We start from the raw sequence: 19,243 nt of genomic DNA on the forward strand, positions 1-19,243 counted from the left end.
GAGAGGGGGGGGGGAGGGAGAGGCGGGGAAGAGGGGGGGAGAGGAGAGGGGGGGGAGAGAGAGGGGGGGCGGAGGAGAGGGGGGGGAAGAGGGGGGGGGGGGAGGGGGAGAGGGGGGGGGGGGAGGAGAGGGGGGGGAGAGGGGGGGGGGGAGAGGGGGGGGAGGAGGAGAGGGGGGGGGGAGAGGGGGGGGGGAGGAGAGGGGAGGAGGAGAGGGGGGGGCGGAGGAGAGGGGGGGGAGGAGAGGGGGGGGGAGGAAAGGGGGGGGGGAGGAGAGGGGGGAGGAGAGGGGGGCGGAGGAGGGGGGGGAGGAGGAAGAGGGGGGGGCAGAGGAGGGGGGAGGAGGAGAGGGGGGGAGGAGAGAGGGGGGGGAGGAGAGGGGGGGGGGGAGAGGGGGGGGAGGGAGAGGGGGGGGGGGAGGAGAGGGGAGGAGGAGAGGGGGGGGCGGAGGAGAGGGGGGGGAGGAGAGGGGGGGGGGAGGGAGAGGGGGGGAGAGGAGAGAGGGGGGGGGCGGAGAAGAGGGGGGGAGGAGGAGAGGGGGGGGAGGAGAGGGGGGGGGAGGAGAGGGGGGGAGGAGAGGGGGGGGAGGAGAGGGGGGGGAGGAGAGGGGGGGGGGAGAGGGGAGGAGGAGAGGGGGGGGGCGGAGGAGAGGGGGGGGGAGGAGAGGGGGGGGGAGGAGAGGGGGGGAGGAGAGGGGGGGCGGAGGAGAGGGGGGGGAGGAGGAGAGGGGGGGGCGGAGAAGAGGGGGGGAGGAGGAGAGGGGGGGGAGGAGGAGAGAGGGGGAGGAGATGGGGGGAGGAGAGGGGGGGGAGGAGAGGGGGGGGGAAGAGGGGGGGGAAGAGGGGGGGGAAGAGGGGGGGGAGGAGAGGGGGGGGAGGAGGAGAGGGGGGGAGGAGAGGGGGGGCGGAGGAGAGGGGGGGGAAGAGGGGGGGGGGAGGAGAGGGGGGAAGAGGGGGGGGGGAGGAGGAGAGGGGGGAGGAGAAGGGGGGAGGAGAGGGGGGGGGGAGAGGGGGGGGGAGGAGAGGGCGGGGGAGGAGAGGGGGGGAGGAGAGGGGGGGAGGAGAGGGGAGGAGGAGAGGGGGGGAGGAGAGGGGGGGGAAAGAGGGGGGGAAGGAGAGGGGGGGGAGGAGAGGGGGGGGAGGAGAGGGGGGGGGGAGAGGGGGGGGAGGAGAGGGGGGGGAGGAGAGGGGGAAGAGGAGAGGGGGGGGAGGAGAGGGGGGGGGGAAGAGGGGGGGGGAGGAGAGGGGGGGGAGGAGAGGGGGGCGGAGGAGAGGGGGGGAGGAGGAGAGGGGGGGAGGAGAGGGGGGGAGGAGAGGGGGGGGGAGGAGAGGGGGGGGGAGGAGAAGGGGGGAGAGGGGAGGGAGGAGAGGGGGGCGGAGGAGAGGGGGGGGGAGAGTGGGGGGAGGAGAGGGGGCGGAGGAGAGGGGGGGTGGCGGGGGGTGGGGTTACTCAACTAAACACTTTTTATTCTGGGTTCTTTCGGTAAAGTCACGTAGAAGGGAAATAATAAAATAATAAAAAATAAAAACATAATACAATTTTCACGACGTTTCGATTGCAACACGGTACCTTGGCCAGAGGAGCGTCGAGAGGGAAAGAGGCCATCTGGCGGCCGAGTCGTGTCAGCGTGGCCTGTCCCTCCGACCTCTCCACAGCTCCCAGCAGCTGCAGCTGTGACAGGCCACTCTGCACCGCCTCTGCAGGACAAGGCGTGCGGGGGGGACGTGGCGCTAAACCCTTCGCCGTTCCGAGACATCTGGTTTGGGTACTGTTTGGTTCTTTCGGTAAAGTCACGTGGGGTATATAATAAAATAGATCACGACGTTTCGGGCGCAACACAAGCGCCCGTCATCAGGTGGGCAAGCGTTGGCCTGCCTGCCGAGGCAGACTGTGGTAGAGACTGATGACGTGGGCACGCACACGTACGTCGTCGGAAACGGAATCGGAAGAACACCTGATGACGTGGTGTATAGTCGTGTAGTGTATAGTGTAGTGTATAGTGTAGTGTATAGTGTAGTGTATAGTCGTGTAGTGTATAGTGTAGTGTATAGTAGTGTAGTGTATAGTGGTGTAGTGTTTAGTGTAGTGTATAGTCGTGTAGTGTATAGTCGTGTAGTGTATAGTCGTGTAGTGTATAGTCGTGTAGTGTATAGTGTAGTGTATCGTCGTGTAGTGTATAGTGTAGTGTATAGTAGTGTAGTGTATAGTGGTGTAGTGTATAGTGTAGTGTATAGTGGTGTAGTGTATAGTAGTGTATAGTTGTGTAGTGTATAGTGTAGTGTATAGTAGTGTAGTGTATAGTGTAGTGTATAGCAGTGTAGTGTATAGTAGTGTAGTGTATAGCAGTGTAGTGTATAGTGTAGTGTATAGTCGTGTAGTGTATAGTAGTGTAGTGTATAGTGTAGTGTATAGTGGTGTAGTGTATAGTAGTGTATAGTAGAGTAGTGTATAGTGTATAGTGGTGTAGTGTATAGTAGTGTATAGTGGTGTAGTGTATAGTAGTGTATAGTAGTGTATAGTAGTGTATAGTAGTGTAGTGTATCATAGTGTGGTGCCTCCATAGACCCCAATGTGTTCGCTTACCGACCATTCCCCTGTTAACGACGGGCTGTTGTAGGTACAGTAACTATGAATGAATGCATTGATTAACCGTGTTTAGTTTAATAGTGCGTGTTCATAATGTTGTTAGTATCTTTTTAAAGTATTAATATCCGTTGTTTAAATATCATGCTACCGCAACGAATTTAGCCTTTTAACGTGGATTTCCTATACTAGCTTAACGACCAAATCGCTTAACGCCCGATTTCGTGGAACCAATCTCCCACTTCAGCGAAAAAATGTTTTCTTGCTGTGGTTTTCCCACCTGATGGTGGTGGCTTGTGTTGCAATCGAAACGTCGTGATTTAATTTATTTTATACCTACGTGACTTTACCGAAAGAACCAAAGAGAACGCAATCTTTATAACAAAAATGGGACCGCTATACACACACCGCACGTACACACCGCACACCGCACGTACACACCGTACGCAAACACCGCACGTACACACCGCACGCACACACCGCACACCGCACGCACACACCGCACGTACACACCGCACGCACACACCGCACGCACACACCGCACACCGCACGCACACACCGCACGTACACACCGCACGCACACACCGCACGCACACACCGCACACCGCACGCACACACCGCACGTACACACCGCACGCACACACCGCACGCACACACCGCACACCGCACGCACACACCGCACGTACACACCGCACGCACACACCGCACGCACACACCGCACACCGCACGCACACACCGCACGTACACACCGCACACCGCACGCACACACCGCACGTACACACCGCACGCACACACCGCACGCACACACCGCACACCGCACGCACACACCGCACGTACACACCGCACGCACACACCACACGCGCACCTACGTGACTTTACCGAAAGAACCAAAGAGAACGCAATCTTTATAACAAAAATGGGACCGCTATATTAATACTGCATGGAAATAATAAAAAATAAACAATTGGGTACAGTGAGGGAAAAAAAGTATTTTATCCCCTGCTGATTTTGTACGTTTTTACTAAGTCATGTTTTGCAGAGGGGTCAAATACTTATTTCCCTCATTAAAATGAAAATCAATTTATAACATTTTTGACATGCGTTTTTCTGGATTTTGTCGTTATTCTGTCTCTCACTGTTTAAATAAACCTACCATGAAAATTATAGACTGATCATTTCTTTGTCAGTGGGCAAACGTACAAAACCAGCAGGGGATCAAATACTTTTTTCCCTCACTGTATGAGGGGTTATGGTAGTGGAGACACAAGGAGACAACGCAAGTGTGGGCCACAATTTACCTGGACTTGGCTTGTCCATGAAGTCAAAGGAGGCGACGTCCGAAATTCCAACGCCAAAAGGTGCAGCAACACACTGGTCAGGTTGCACCTACACAAAGACAAAGATCCCCCGTGTAGCCTGTAACAGACTGCTGGGGCAAGTGCTGACAGCGAGTAGCACCTGTGAAGGCCGGCACGGCACACGAGGGGGGTGGGTGGCCAGCACCACGCCTGGTGGCGATGTTTACATGCTGATGTAGAGGTGCAGGCAGGACCGGTTCTGATAATCGTCACTGGTGTTGGCCGTGAGCGGGAATCGAACTCGGGCCGCCGAGTTCGTAGCGCAGCGCGTTGACTGCTACGCCGCCGCACGTACACACCGCACGTCGCACGTACACACCGCACGTCGCACGTACACACCGCACGTGCACACCACACACGCACACCGCACACGCACACCGCACGTGCAGACCGCACGCACACACCGCACGTACACACCGCACGTACACACCACACACCGCACGTACACACCGCACGCACACACCGCACGTACACACCACACACCGCACGTACACACCGCACGCAAACACCGCACGTACACACCACACACCGCACGTACACACCGCACGCACACACCGCACGTACACACCACACACCGCACGTACACACCGCACGCACACACCGCACGTACACACCACACACCGCACGTACACACCGCACGCAAACACCGCACGTACACACCACACACCGCACGTACACACCGCACGCACACACCACACACCGCACGTACACACCGCACGCACACACCACACACCGCACGTACACACCACACACCGCACGTACACACCGCACGTACACACCGCACGCAAACACCACACACCGCACGTACACACCGCACGCACACACCACACACCGCACGTACACACCACACACCGCACGTACACACCGCACGTACACACCACACACCGCACGTACACACCGCACGCAAACACCGCACGTACACACCACACACCGCACGTACACACCGCACGTACACACCACACACCGCACGTACACACCGCACGCACACACCGCACGTACACACCACACACCGCACGTACACACCGCACGCACACACCGCACGTACACACCACACACCGCACGTACACACCGCACGCACACACCGCACGTACACACCACACACCGCACGTACACACCGCACGCACACACCGCACGTACACACCGCACGCACACACCGCACGTACACACCACACACCGCACGTACACACCGCACGCACACACCGCACGTACACACCGCACGCACACACCGCACGTACACACCACACACCGCACGTACACACCGCACGCACACACCGCACGTACACACCACACACCGCACGTACACACCGCACGCACACACCGCACGTACACACCACACACCGCACGTACACACCGCACGCACACACCGCACGTACACACCGCACGTACACACCGCACACCGCACGTACACACCGCACGTACACACCGCACGCACACACCGCACGTACACACCACACACCGCACGTACACACCGCACGCAAACACCGCACGTACACACCACACACCGCACGTACACACCGCACGCACACACCGCACGTACACACCGCACGTACACACCGCACGTACACACCGCACGTACACACCGCACGTACACACCGCACGCACACACCGCACGTACACACCGCACGTACACACCGCACACCGCACGTACACACCGCACGTACACACCACACGCAAACACCGCACATACACACCGCACACCGCACGCACACACCGCACGCACACACCACACACCGCACGTACACACCACACACCGCACGTACACACCGCACACCGCACGTACACACCGCACGTACACACCACACACCGCACATACACACCGCACACCGCACGCACACACCGCACGCACACACCACACACCGCACATACACACCGCACACCGCACGTACACACCGCACGTACACACCGCACGCACACACCACACACCGCACGTACACACCACACACCGCACATACACACCGCACACCGCACGTACACACCGCACGTACACACCGCACGCACACACCACACACCGCACGTACACACCACACACCGCACATACACACCGCACACCGCACGTACACACCACACACCGCACATACACACCGCACACCGCACGTACACACCGCACGTACACACCACACACCGCACGTACACACCACACACCGCACGTACACACCACACACCGCACGTACACACCACACACCGCACATACACACCGCACACCGCACGTACACACCGCACGTACACACCACACACCGCACATACACACCGCACACCGCACGTACACACCGCACGTACACACCACACACCGCACGTACACACCACACACCGCACGTACACACCACACACCGCACGTACACACCGCACACCGCACGTACACACCGTACGCAAACACCGCACGTACACACCGCACACCGCACGCACACACCGCACGCACACACCGCACGCACACACCGCACGCACACACCGCACGCACACACCGCACGCACACACCGCACGCACACACCGCACGCACACACCGCACGCACACACCGCACGCACACACCGCACGCACACACCGCACGCACACACCGCACGCACACACCGCACGTGCACACACCTCTGCAGCTCGGGCGTGGTGTTCTCTGCCAGGCTCTGGAAGTGCGTCTCCGTGTAAAGCCTGAGGCAGCATCCCGGGCCTTCTCTCCCGGACCTCCCGGCCCGCTGCCAGGCCTGCGCCTGGCTCGCCTTCTGCAGAGCGAGCACCTCCATCCCCGTGCCTGGAACGAGGAAGCAGATCGGATCGCGCGATCAAGACCCCAAACAGGAGGAGAAGGATTCCTCCACAACTCTGTCGCCTGACGATGCTGCTGGTCGTTATTGTTGTAGTTACCGGCGAAACGTGACGGGACTCGAATTGTCAATGTTGTAGTGGGTTTACTCGCCAACATGCAACCGGTGTGCTGAACTAGTATACTACACTATACACTACACTATACACTACACTATAATTGTAAATGTTGTAGTGGGTTTATTCTCCAACATGCAACCGGTGTGCTGTACTAGTATACTACACTATACACTACATTATACACTACACTATACACTACACGATACACTACACTATACACTACACTATAATTGTAAATATTGTAGTGGGTTTACTCGCCAACACGCAACCGGTGTGCTGTACTAATATACATTATACACTACACTATACACTACACTATACACTGCACTATAATTGTAAATGTCGTAGTGGGTTTACTCTCCAACACACAACCGGTGTGCTGAACTAGTATTCTACACTATACACTACACTATACACTACACTATAATTGTAAATGTTGTAGTGGGTTTACTCGCCAACACGCAACCGGTGTGCTGTACTAGTGTAATTCACAGTGTAATAGTAAACTAAATGTAAAAACATTAAATAACACTGCAGCAAGATCGGTAACACGCACACCACGCTCAAACTTTTTCAATAATTTCCTTCTTCACTTCGATTTCAATTTTCTTTAAAACCTTCTCACCAACATTACCACTCTTCACTTGATTAGAGGCCATGGCTAATTGCAAAATTAATGCAAAAATACACAAAATACTGCACAGAGTTCACAGCGAATGAGCGCACGTCTGACCGAGACCGATAACTAAGCGAGACGGACTGAGCAAGCGGTCACACGTGGGTCGCTGTTCTTTGTAAACAAACAACAGGAAATTTAATTCAGACTCTGTCTTCTCGACAGACCTGTTCTTCACCCGAGGACGGCTGCTTGCGTTGTGGCCGAAACGTCGTGAGAATTGTTTTATTGGTTTATTTGTATTATTTTATTATTTCCATTCTACGTGACTTTACCGAAAGAACCAACAAGAACAGGAAATTTGGCGCTTACAAAAAAATGGCGCGGAAGGGGAAATCGGCCGTGTTTGATTGGCACCCGAGTTTGTGTTCGTGACCAAATTCAAAAATGTTGTGACTTTTTTGGTCGGAACCCGATTTGGTCGTAGTCAGAAGCGTTCGTGAGCAGAGGTTCTACTGTACCCTTAAACGCGCAACGTCGATTCTAAACGTGGAGGGGGAGAAAAAAAAAAATAAACCGGAGGATCGGTAGTGCAGCACCGTCAACCGCCACGCCAAAACCCTCCCAGAAAGAAAAAAAATTCACTGACCGGGGCTGAACATCTTGGCTTTAACGAGTCCGCAGTCGATGACCGTTCGAACGCCCGGGATGGTGATGGACGTCTCCGCAATGTTAGTCGCCAAAATCACTTTCCTCGTTCCCTTGTGATGGCAACACACGCGCACGGTTCACGGCAAGGCCGCTGTCAACGACCCCGAGCGTTGGGGTCAACGACGATTCACGGCAAGGCCGCTGTCAACGACCCCGAGCGTTGGGGTCAATGACGATCGTTTATAGCCGGGCGGCGGCGGGGGCGGCTATGCGAAACGTGGCCTGTAGCAAAGCGCCGTGGAGGTGTCTGCGAGGGTTGGTGGGACGGGAAAAGAGTGGATGTCGAGGAGGAGGTGGAAGTTGCCACGTTCTGGGTCGCCAGGTGGCGGCGCTGCGGCAAAAACGTGGACCTCGTCTGTTTCCGTCTGTACGGGATAGAGTGTTTCCCCCTCGCACGCGTGGACTTCAAGTTTCTTCCCACGTTTATAGACTCGTTAATTGTATCATAACACCTTAATGTATAGAGGACCGCAGAGCTTGGAGGGGGAATTTGGCGCAGGATCACCGCCTGGCTGTCTTTCCTGATAGCTAGTCTGTGGTTCTTCGAGCATTTGTGCTCTCTCTTCAAGAGAGTTTCGAGGCGTAACAAAATTATTATCTAACGTTTCCTTAAAACGTCCAAGGAGCTTGGCTCAACAACTGCAATTCTTTAAATGATATTATTGTTCACGACGTAAATCGGTAGAGGTCGGCAAGCGTGCTGCTGTGAGCCCGTGCCAGCCCGTGCCAGCCCGTACCAGCCCGTGCCAGCCCGTGCCAGCCCGTACCAGCCCGTGCCAGCCCGTACCAGCCCGTGCCAGCCCGTGCCAGCCCGGTGCGGTAGCGCCAAATCGTTTAGGCCACAACCGTCATTCAGACGCTGTCTTTCCGACAGACCTGTTCTTCACCCGAGGACGGCTGCTTGCGTTGTGGCCGAAACGTCGTGAGAATGATTTAATTGTGTTTTATTTCTATTATTTTATTATTTCCCTTCTACGTGACTTTACCGAAAGAACCAAGAAGAAGAGAAGAGATGAAACCAGAGACGGTGTGATACCAAAGGAATGAAAACATGGAACGAACCCCCCCCAGGCTCCCTACCTCCCCCACCTGTCCACCGATTAAGGAAAAATTCACATGGGGAGATTCGCGCGGGGTAGAGACTCTAATCGCACGTACTGGCGGGGCGCGGGCGAAGACCCGCTGCTGCTGCGCGTGCGGCAGCGCGGCGTACAGCGGCACGACGCACATGCGCGGGACGCTGGGCGGTAGCTGTCGTGACAGGTCCCTGCAGGCGCGGGCCATCGCCTCGATCTCCTCCTGGCCCGTGAGGAAGGCCAGGATGTGGTGGTCGGCCTCCTGCTCCTGTCGGCGACGGAACATCGGGGGCATCGCACGGGTAAGCGTTTCGAATGTAACAAAAATTACATTAATTCTAGATTGGAAGCTTTCGTGACTGCAAGGATTCATACTCTTAGGTTTTGTCGGTAAAGTCACGTAGGTAAAAAATTAAATAAAATTTAAAGTTAATAAAATAATGGGAATAAAATAAATTAATAAATCACGACGTTTCGGAGGCAACACAAGTGTCCGTCATCAGGTGGGACCGTCAATGACATTAATATACGCATCGCGCGGGTAAGCGTTTCGAATGTGTAATAAAGGTCGTTGAGGCGACTTCTGGAATCCGTCTTTCATTCAACTTGTATTACAGCTTTCCCTCACGCTGCGGACAAGCAGCGTGAGAGGGACAGATAGAGAGACGCACTGCCACGTGGCAGCCTGGACCACGTGGCAGCCTGGACCACGTGGCAGCCTGGACCACATGGCAGCCTGGACCACGTGGCAACCCGGAGCCCCGCTCCCGCGTGGCCCCCTTCCTCCGTTCGTTCCCGTTCTGACCACGTGTCGTTCGTCTCCACCCCTATTTAATACCCGGGTCACATGGTACGTTTCCACCAGTCCTGGTTAGCCTCCATGGAATATTCCAGGCTCCCTCGTAAGCTCCCGGGACCACGCCCCTGACTCATCTCCCCATTGGCTGTGGCCAAAGCCAGCAGAACCAATCCTCTACTTACAGCTGTCACCTTTCCATTACGTCAGGGCCACGCCCCCTAGGCTTCCCCTCATTGGCTGTAAACCAGGACCGGCAGAGCCAATCATCATGACGAGTTGTGATACGTCATTGAGCCGGATATATCCTCACATTACAAATGTAACAAAATGACATTAATATTGTCCAGTGTTAAATAGAACTTGCATGGCAAATGCCAGGCCTTGTGTAAATCGGCTTTTCCAAAAAAAGTTCAATTTTTTCTCATGACATTACCACAATAGGCTAAGCTTTCTTGATTTAATCACCTGCAACAGTTTTCTTTCAGCACCAGCTTTCTCCAGAACCCATTCACCCGTTTCCTCTTCAGTCCAGGGCACGTGCGGTACCAATCCGACCGAGTCCCTTCATTTCCAAGGCCTGCATTCGTGCGTCGCTCACCGATGTAAATAACGGCCTCTGCACAAATCGCGTGGCACTCACTTGATGCGTCTGGAAGATCGAGACGAGTGTGGCGTGAAGGAAATCGGGGTGAGGCTCGCGCGTGTAGAAGATCTGCACGGCAAAGACAAAGATCCCCCGTGTAGCCTTAACAGACTGTAGGGGCAAGTGCTGTTAGCGAGCACCTATGAAGGCCGGCACGGCACACGAGGGGGTGGGTGGCCAGCACCACGCCCGACCGCCTTTGTCTCCCCAGTGGCGATGTTTACACACCGCACCACGTACTCATTTCAGGCTGAGTCGACCTAGGGGAGGCCCAGAACCGGTTCAGATAATCGTCACTGGTGTTGGCCGTGAGCGGGAATCGAACCCGGGTGGCCAGGTTCATAGCGCAGCGCGCTAACCGCTACACTACCGCTCCCCATACGGCATGCACGTACACACACAAACACACGACACACAGATAAACATCCCCCCTCCTCCATGTAGCCCACACAGGGTGGAGGGGAAAATTATGTTAATGAGCTCACCCGTGAAGGCACAGCGCACGAGGCCTGGCCGGCTTAATCTCCCCAGTGCTCATGTTTGCACACCGCATCAGCTACTCATTTTAGGCCGAGTCGACCTAGGGGAGGCCCGGGACCTGTTCAGATATTCGCCACCGACATTGGCCCCCCGAGCGGGAATCGAACTCGGGTCGCCGGGTTCGTAGCTTAGTGAGCTCACCACCGAGCGAGTGCGAATCAACAATGAGTGAGGTTCAAGGAGTCAGTAGCCATAGTGGTAGCAGTAGTAGCAAAAGAAGAGTGATGTGGAGGTGACTGACCGCCGGTGCTCATGCAACTGGGAGTAGGATCAGAATCTTTTTTAAATCCTTTATATTAAGTTCACTTGCTTGCTTGCTTGCGCGCTTACGACCGTGCAAATCTTTCGGTCGTTTTTTAACCCACTTCCCGTGATCCAATCGAGCTGACATTTTGCACACAGACTCGTTGTGCGTGACAATTTATTTTCGTGAAAAATAATTTCCATAACTTTACACTTTTTAGGAATTTTTTGTTAAATATTTAATTACCAATTGCTTAATGGTGGCAGGCAATCATCTGACCCATAGGTGGCAGCCATCTCAAGCCAGAGGACGAGAGGACTCTAGCCGCCACGCATATAAAGGATTTATAGTGAAAAACTTTGTTTTTACGGGTTCATTTTTTTAGACTGCAGGAGGAATCCGATGAGCTATGAAGCTCTATTTCACAGATGTCCAGTGGGGAGCTCAAGGCCAGCTAGTTGCAACAGCAACCAGCACTAAATATCAACTTATTTTATATTCTTGGATCTTTCAGTAAAGTCACGTAGAAGGGAAATAATAAAGTAATAAAAATAAAACATAATAAAATTCTCATGACGTTTCGGCCACAACGCAAGCAGCCGTCCTCAGGTGGAAAGACAGCGTCCTAATGAACACCGCTAAGCTTGGCAGCGAATTTTTAAGCTGGGTGGAAGGAGCAGAGCGCCAAAGGAGATTCAAGAATACGAATCCCTGCAGTCACGAAAGCTTTAAACGGAAAAGTACAAATAACGTTACAAATTAAACACGTCCGATGTCTAATTTAATGGGCAAGGCAGCAAGAAAATCAACAAAACAATCCCAGACTACACACCAAGGTAACACAGCACAGTAGTAATCCCTCAATAAAATGGCACATTAACATTGAACCATCGATAACACAGGTAACGATCAAAGTCACAAAGAGCATTTGCACGTGTGACTGTGTTACAGCACTAATCGTCTGCTACGCGATCTTTTTTGAAGGAAGATTTACCATCATTGGAACCTCATTTGCCAGTAGCAAAATATGATAATTGATTTTTTACCCTTTTATCTGGCAACAAAACTGACACCTTTTTTTACATTATCAGAGTTATGTTTTTTTTGTTTGCATTCCGACTGCAGGTATTGTGGTCAATGCAAACATGACTCCTTGTAAAAAAAAGGTGTCAGTTTTGTTGCCAGATAAAAGGGTAAAAAAAACAATTATCAAGATTTACCATGTCAAGGGCGGCAAACAAAGTTGTTCCAAAGCGTTGCTCGCTGCAACGGGCAAAGTGACGCGAGATTGGATTTTAAGCAGAGGTCACAATGTGGGTGGGTCCTGTATGGTACGTCCAGTGCAAATCGGAGCGAGAGAGAGCGAGGGAGCGAGAGAGCGAGAGAGCGAGGCGCATACCTGGATGGGATGCTGTCGCCCTTCGACGTATAGCACAGGAGCTCCGTTAAAATAGCTCACGAATCTGTCCACGTCCATCGTGGCGGACATCACGATCACCTGCCGGGCACGAGCAACAAATTAGGGGAGACACATTCAGGTTCCAACAGGTTCCAACTCCCACGTTTACCCCTCTTCGTCTGCTCCAATGGAAACACGCGCGTCGCTTATGTTGAACTTGTGCGTCTATAGGTAGGGGAGGCAGCTCTACAATTGGCAGCTCATGCCACCGCTGCCGGAGGGGCCTCCGCCGTTAGAAGGGAGCTGTGCAGAGCTCCTCTGAGACATCTTGGATTTGTGGAGAAATCCTCCTGTTTCCTGCTGCGTGACTTTACCGAAAGAACCAAGAAGATGAATTCGTTACTAGTACAGCACACCGGTGTGTTGGAGAGCAAACCCACGACATTCACAATGCGAGTGTACGACGTTTCGCCAGTAATTACAACGAGCTTCATCAGGCGACAGCCAGATTAGTGGAGAAATCCTCTCGTTTCCTGCTGCATACCAGGCGACGTAGTTAACATCTCGTCACCGCAATCTAATCGCAGCCACAAGCCCCCCAGCCCCACCTTGAGCGGACGGAGCTTCTGTTCCCACCGCCGGCGCTGAGCGCTCTTGACGACGCCGAACAGCGTGTCGGTGTGCAGCGAGCGCTCGTGCGCCTCGTCCAGCACGACGGCGCTCGCTGCCAAGAGCAGCGGGTCGCCCAGCGCCTCGCGGAGCAGCATGCCGTCCGTCACGAAGCGCACGCGCGTGCGCGCTGAGCGCACGTCCTCGAAGCGGACCGTGTAGCCAACCTGCGGGTGGCGGGCGACCGAGCGAGTGCGGAAATATTCGTCGTAAAGTCAGTCGGCATCGTAGAACTCACTCTTTGGTTTTTTTCGGTAAAGTCACGTATAGAGATAACATAATGAATTAAATACGAGCATACGAAGTTTCGATTGCAACACAAGCAATCGTCATCATCAGGTATAAATGAAATAGAAACACAAATCTAGTATACTTAGAAATGTAATGTAATACAACAGAGAGTCGGATAACATAACAGTCAAACACCCTACCTGGTTGATTACGTTCTTCCTGAGAATGGTACATTTGAGAGAGAGAGATAAAACACAGAACCAGAGACATATAGATAGACACATAAGCAGATAGATATCACAGAGATACATAGAGAGAGAACAAACATAGGCACACAGAGAAACCACGCCTCTGTGTCGAGGCCTTAAATAGGGGGCGGGGGCGGAGAGAGAGGGAGGGGTTAGAGAAATTAGCATGTCCATGAGTGGCACGGTGGGTGGCAAGGTGCAAAAGCTTGAGAGAGGGAGCGAGTGCAGAAATATTCGTCGTACCGTCAGTCGGCATCGTAAAACTCACCGCGTTCCCGCCGCGTAACCACCTATTAAGTTTCGATTTAAAGCTTTCGTGACTGCAGGGATTCATCTTCTTGGTTCTTTCGGTAAAGTCACGTAGAAGGGAAGTAATAAAATAATAAAAATAATAAAATTATTCTCACGACGTTTCGGCCACAACGCAAGCAGCCGTCCTCAGGTGAAAACCAGGTCCGTCGAGACGACAGAGTTTTCACCTGAGGACGGCTGCTTGCGTTGTGGCCGAAACGTCGTGAGAATAATTTTATTATGTTTAATTTTTATTATTTTATTACTTCCCTTCTACGTGACTTCACCTATTAAGTGTTTATTATTTCACCAGGTAAGGGTCGTCACACCGAGCTGTGTGGCTCTCTTTCAGGAGTGGCCTGGCTGTTATAATTTCACACCTGATGACGATTGCTTGTGTTGCAGTTGAAACGTCGTGAGAATTTTAATTGTTTTATATTATTTTATTATTTCCCTTCTACGTGATGACTTTACCGAAAGAACCAAGAATATGAATCCCTGCAGTCACGAAAGCTTTAAATCGAAAAAAGAATAACACTGGTCAACAACAAAAAAACATTATTTTCTGGCCTGGACTTTTGCAGCTGTTTTAGACTAATTTCAGGGTGCTGATTCCAAATCTGATCTCAGATTTGCTGTATCACATCTCATTTTTATGCTATCAGCATACCCCATTTTCAATGATTTTACCCGAAATTAACTCTGTCACTTATGATTGCAAGTTGTTGCGAGTCAGTGATTGCTTTAGTGTTAAAATACGGTGCTGTATTTTTACGATAGTGTGTTTATAACATAATTTTATGTAGATATCCACATTGATTTAATATTTTTCTTCCGCAGTTTTTCTTGAAAATGCAATATTCGATATCTCAAAAACCTGCTGTGATGCCAGATTTGCAATCGGCACCCCAAAAATCACCTTAAAACCGTTGGAATACCTTATGCCAGAAAAAGTGTGTTGACCAGTGTAATCATAAGAAGCGTGTCTTCTCACCAGCGTGCCGAGGGGACTACCCGCCTCTCGCGAGACACGTTCCGCCAGCGCGATGGCCGCGACGCGACGAGGCTGAGTCACCACGACGTGCGCTTTCTCGCTGCCCACGCCGGCGTCCAGGAGAAAGCGCGGCACCTGGGTGCTCTTCCCGCAGCCCGTCTCGCCTGCGCACCATCACGGGGGGAGTGTGACGTTCATCATCCGAGCGTCATACTCGCAACGCGTAAGCGGCGATTTCCACCGTTGACGATCGCCGGCCGTCTCTCGCGTGTCGTCCGTTCCGGAAGCCCACGTTCCCCTCCTCACCGTTCTAATTTACCTTCAAATGTTTCCTTGCGAGTCTATGGGTCTCTGTGCGAGTCTATGGGTCTCTGTGTGAGTCTATGGGCCTCCATGTGAGTCTATGGGTCTCTGTGCAAATCTATGTGTCTCCGTGTGAGTCTATGGGTCTCTGTGTGAGTCTATGTGTCTCCGTGTGAGTCTATGGGTCTCTGTGCGAGTCTATGTGTCTCCGTGTGAGTCTATGTATGTCTGTAAAACTTATATCGCACCGTATGTAGCCAACCGTGCCCATCGGAGGTGCAGGGGGAAGGACAACAGACTAAACACAGAAAGCAATACTAAAGAAATTAGTTTTCTATCCGGAACAGGGGTTGGTAACCTGCAGCTCCGTCGCTGCATGCGGCTCTGTAAGGGCTGCTTCGTGACCGTTATGTAGGTGAACAGTCTCGCAGTCACCACTTTGCATTGCGTCTCTTGGAATATTGAGTTTTTTTCTTACCCAATTCGAACAAAAACGGCTCTTCTTGTTATTGTGCAAGTTCATCTTCTTGGTTCTTTCGGTTAAGTCACGTAGCAGGGAAATAATAAAATGATAAAAATAAAACAAATATAGTGAGATTTGTATTTCATTATGTTTTATTTTAATTATTGTATTATTTCTCTTCTACGTGACTTTACCGAAAGAACCAAGAAGATGAATCCCTGCAGTCACGAAAGAAGCTTTAAATCGAAAAATTTTGCAAGCTGACGACCCCTGATCTAGAAGTTACCCACAACGTTGACAGCCGTCTCGCGGTGCAAAACGACAATTAGCAGAATCAACCAGAGTATTGATTTATATTCTTAGGTTTTTTTCGGTAAAGTCACGTAGGTAAAAAATTGAAATTGATAAAAGTAAAATAAAATAAAAATCACGACGTTTCGGAGGCAACATAAGCTTCCGTCTTCAGGTGGAACCGTCACAGCACGATAGCTGTATCAAGTGTTGTGATAGCTGTATCACTTGATACAGCTATCGTGCTGTGACGGTTCCACCTGAAGACGGAAGCTTGTGTTGCCTCCGAAAGGTCGTGATTTTTATTTTATTTTACTTTTATTAATTAGAATTTTTTACCTATGTGACTTTACCAGAAAAAACCTAAGAATATGAATCCTTGCAGTCACGAAAGCTTCAAAACTATTGATTTATACTGGAGGAATCCGATAAACCGCAAAGCTCTTTTTTTCCCCCACAGATGTCCGTTACCGATGACTATGGCAGTGTGCAGCTCCTGTAGCCGGCGGGTGAGCTCGGCGCGCACCGCGTAGATGGGCAGGCCCCGGCGCTGAACCTCGAGGCCCGAGTTGGCGATACCGGCCGCGGCCTGTGCCGAGCCGCCGGCGCCCGGCTTCGGTGTCCAACCTCCGCCCTGGTGAACGCCGCCGCTGCCTCCACCACGACCACCGCCGCTGCCACCGCCGCCGCCACCACCGCCACGACCACCACAACCGGCACCACCGCCACCTCCACCACGACCACCGCCGCCGCCACCACCGCCACCTCCACCACGACCCCCGCCGCCACCGCCTTGCCCGCCAGGGCTAAGCCCTTTCTTGGGGCTGGTCATCAAGAGGTCAGTTCGGCGAATCTTCCCGTAATCCTGGTGGCTTCTGTGCCGCTGGCGTTTCTTGTTGGGGTTCATCGCGAGACAGGGGCTGCCACGGTGGGGGGGGGGGGAAGACAGAGTGTGGGCCGGTTTAAACGATGCATGTGTAACACAGAATCAGAATATGTATTCATACTGGAGAAAACCGATGAGCTATGAAGCTCTGTAAGACCCATAGACTCAGACAGCGACCCATAGACTCAGACAGCGACCCATAGACTCAAACGGAGACCCATAGACTCATACGGAGACCCATAGACTCACAGAGACCCATAGACTCATACGGAGACCCATAGACTCACACAGAGACCCATAGACTCATACGGAGACCCATAGACTCAGACAGCGACCCATAGACTCAGACAGCGACCCATAGACTCACACGGAGACCCATAGACTCACAGAGACCCATAGACTCACACAGAGACCCATAGACTCACACAGAGACCCACAGACTCACACAGAAACCCATAGACTCACACAGAGACCCATAGTTTGTTGTCCTTCCCCCTGCACCTCCGATTAGTACGGTTGGCTAGGTACTGTGCGAAATAAGTTCAACGTACATATATAGCAAACCGCTCAAACAAAGGCACTTTAAACACATTTAAAGCAATTATATTTAGCTTCTATCTGAGTTAATTTAATATGTAATGCGATTGTAGTCATCACTGTTATCAGCTTTTACTCTATTTAAATCGGATACCTAAACACATGTAAATGTGTAATTGTGGAGAGAATAACATTGGTCGACGCTTTGCAATATTACGATTTGAAAACCGCTTTTTTAAAATATAAAAACTATAATTTACGTACTCGATTAAATAAAGCGTCAATCATCATCAGCCATGGTCCATCCACTGCTGGATGGATGAAAGTCTCAACCGTTATCCAGCGAAGCAACAACAGCACGCGTGCACAACTAAAAATGTATATCTATATACTGTACAACATTGCAAGTATTTAAGTCAATTATAAATTAAGTGTAGTGGAATAATCGCACTTTGCGTACCCGCGTTGAAGGCTTGCGAACGCTCGCCTCAAGACACACGCGGTGAAAACTTAAAACAGCCTTCGAATCTTTACGCAGTCAGAGTTGAAAAACAGAGTGTGGCGGGGGTGTTTGCTCTGTAAAACTTTAAGAATAATGATAATAAACTCTAGGAAGGATCTCGTGTTGGTATAAAAATCTTCAACAGCGTGGCGAAACGCAGCGAGCGCGGTTTAAAATGCAATGCTAGGCCGCGCTACGGTGGCCGCGGCAGTCCGTTTGAAAGTTTTCTTTTAAAAACGCGTTTCTTTTTTAATTAAAACTACTTTTTTGTAACAACAAAAATAGAACGACATTTTAGATTGGAAGTTTTCGTGACTGCAAGGATCCATATACTCTTTGGTTCTTTCGGTAAAGTCACGTAGGTGAAAAAATAAAATAAAAAATAAGAATAAAAATAGAAAATAAAAAATAGATAAAAACATAAAAATAACTCATTTCGTTAATTTAACTAATTTAGTTATTTTTTGTTATTCTTATTTTTTTTCACCTACGTGATTTTACCAAAATAACCAAAGAGTATAACGCCATTTGGTCAAGTCGTGGAAGCGAACCGATTCATCAGGTCGACTAATTGTACTCGGTTAATCGGATATCCAAAATCTATGTCGTGTATCGATTATCAAAAGCATATTTCCCATATAAATATCGTCTACGTGGAGAAAATAGTGAACAATTCATGATATATTCTGCACAATTATTCTAATGATTATGCAAACCAATTAATCCTTTACAGATAAACATCTGCAGTCTATCCGTAGTATTTGTTCAAGCGAGCGTGCTGATGAGACTCTAAAAGTCGAAACCAATCGATCATTTCCAGACAAACATCTGCAGTCTATCCGCAGTATTGATTCAAGCGAGCGTGCTGCTGATGACACCCCGAAAGTCGAAACCAATCGATCATTTCCAGACAAACATCTGCAGTCTATCCGCAGTATTGGTTCAAGCGAGCGTGCTACTGATAAGACCCCGAAAGTCGAAACCAATCGAT

General features: G+C 51.7%; 1 protein-coding gene across 1 annotated transcript in view; it reads right to left on the bottom strand.

The window, feature by feature from the left end:
- The window catches only part of LOC144951419 (ATP-dependent RNA helicase DHX33-like), a 22,863-nt gene extending 4,431 nt beyond the window's left edge, over positions 1 to 18,432 (bottom strand). The window contains 12 exon segments of the mRNA XM_078881664.1: positions 1,569 to 1,696; positions 3,881 to 3,931; positions 3,934 to 3,968; positions 6,519 to 6,678; positions 8,075 to 8,186; positions 9,295 to 9,480; positions 10,652 to 10,723; positions 12,838 to 12,936; positions 13,446 to 13,673; positions 15,271 to 15,434; positions 16,799 to 17,247; positions 18,211 to 18,432. Of these exon segments, the coding sequence (XP_078737790.1) occupies positions 1,569 to 1,696; positions 3,881 to 3,931; positions 3,934 to 3,968; positions 6,519 to 6,678; positions 8,075 to 8,186; positions 9,295 to 9,480; positions 10,652 to 10,723; positions 12,838 to 12,936; positions 13,446 to 13,673; positions 15,271 to 15,434; positions 16,799 to 17,234 (1,671 nt within the window). The 5' untranslated portion in view covers positions 17,235 to 17,247; positions 18,211 to 18,432.
- Between the last annotated feature and the right edge of the window lie 811 nt (positions 18,433 to 19,243).

This window comes from Lampetra fluviatilis, chromosome 62, assembly GCF_964198595.1.
Source record: "Lampetra fluviatilis chromosome 62, kcLamFluv1.1, whole genome shotgun sequence".
Lineage (NCBI taxonomy): Eukaryota > Metazoa > Chordata > Hyperoartia > Petromyzontiformes > Petromyzontidae > Lampetra > Lampetra fluviatilis.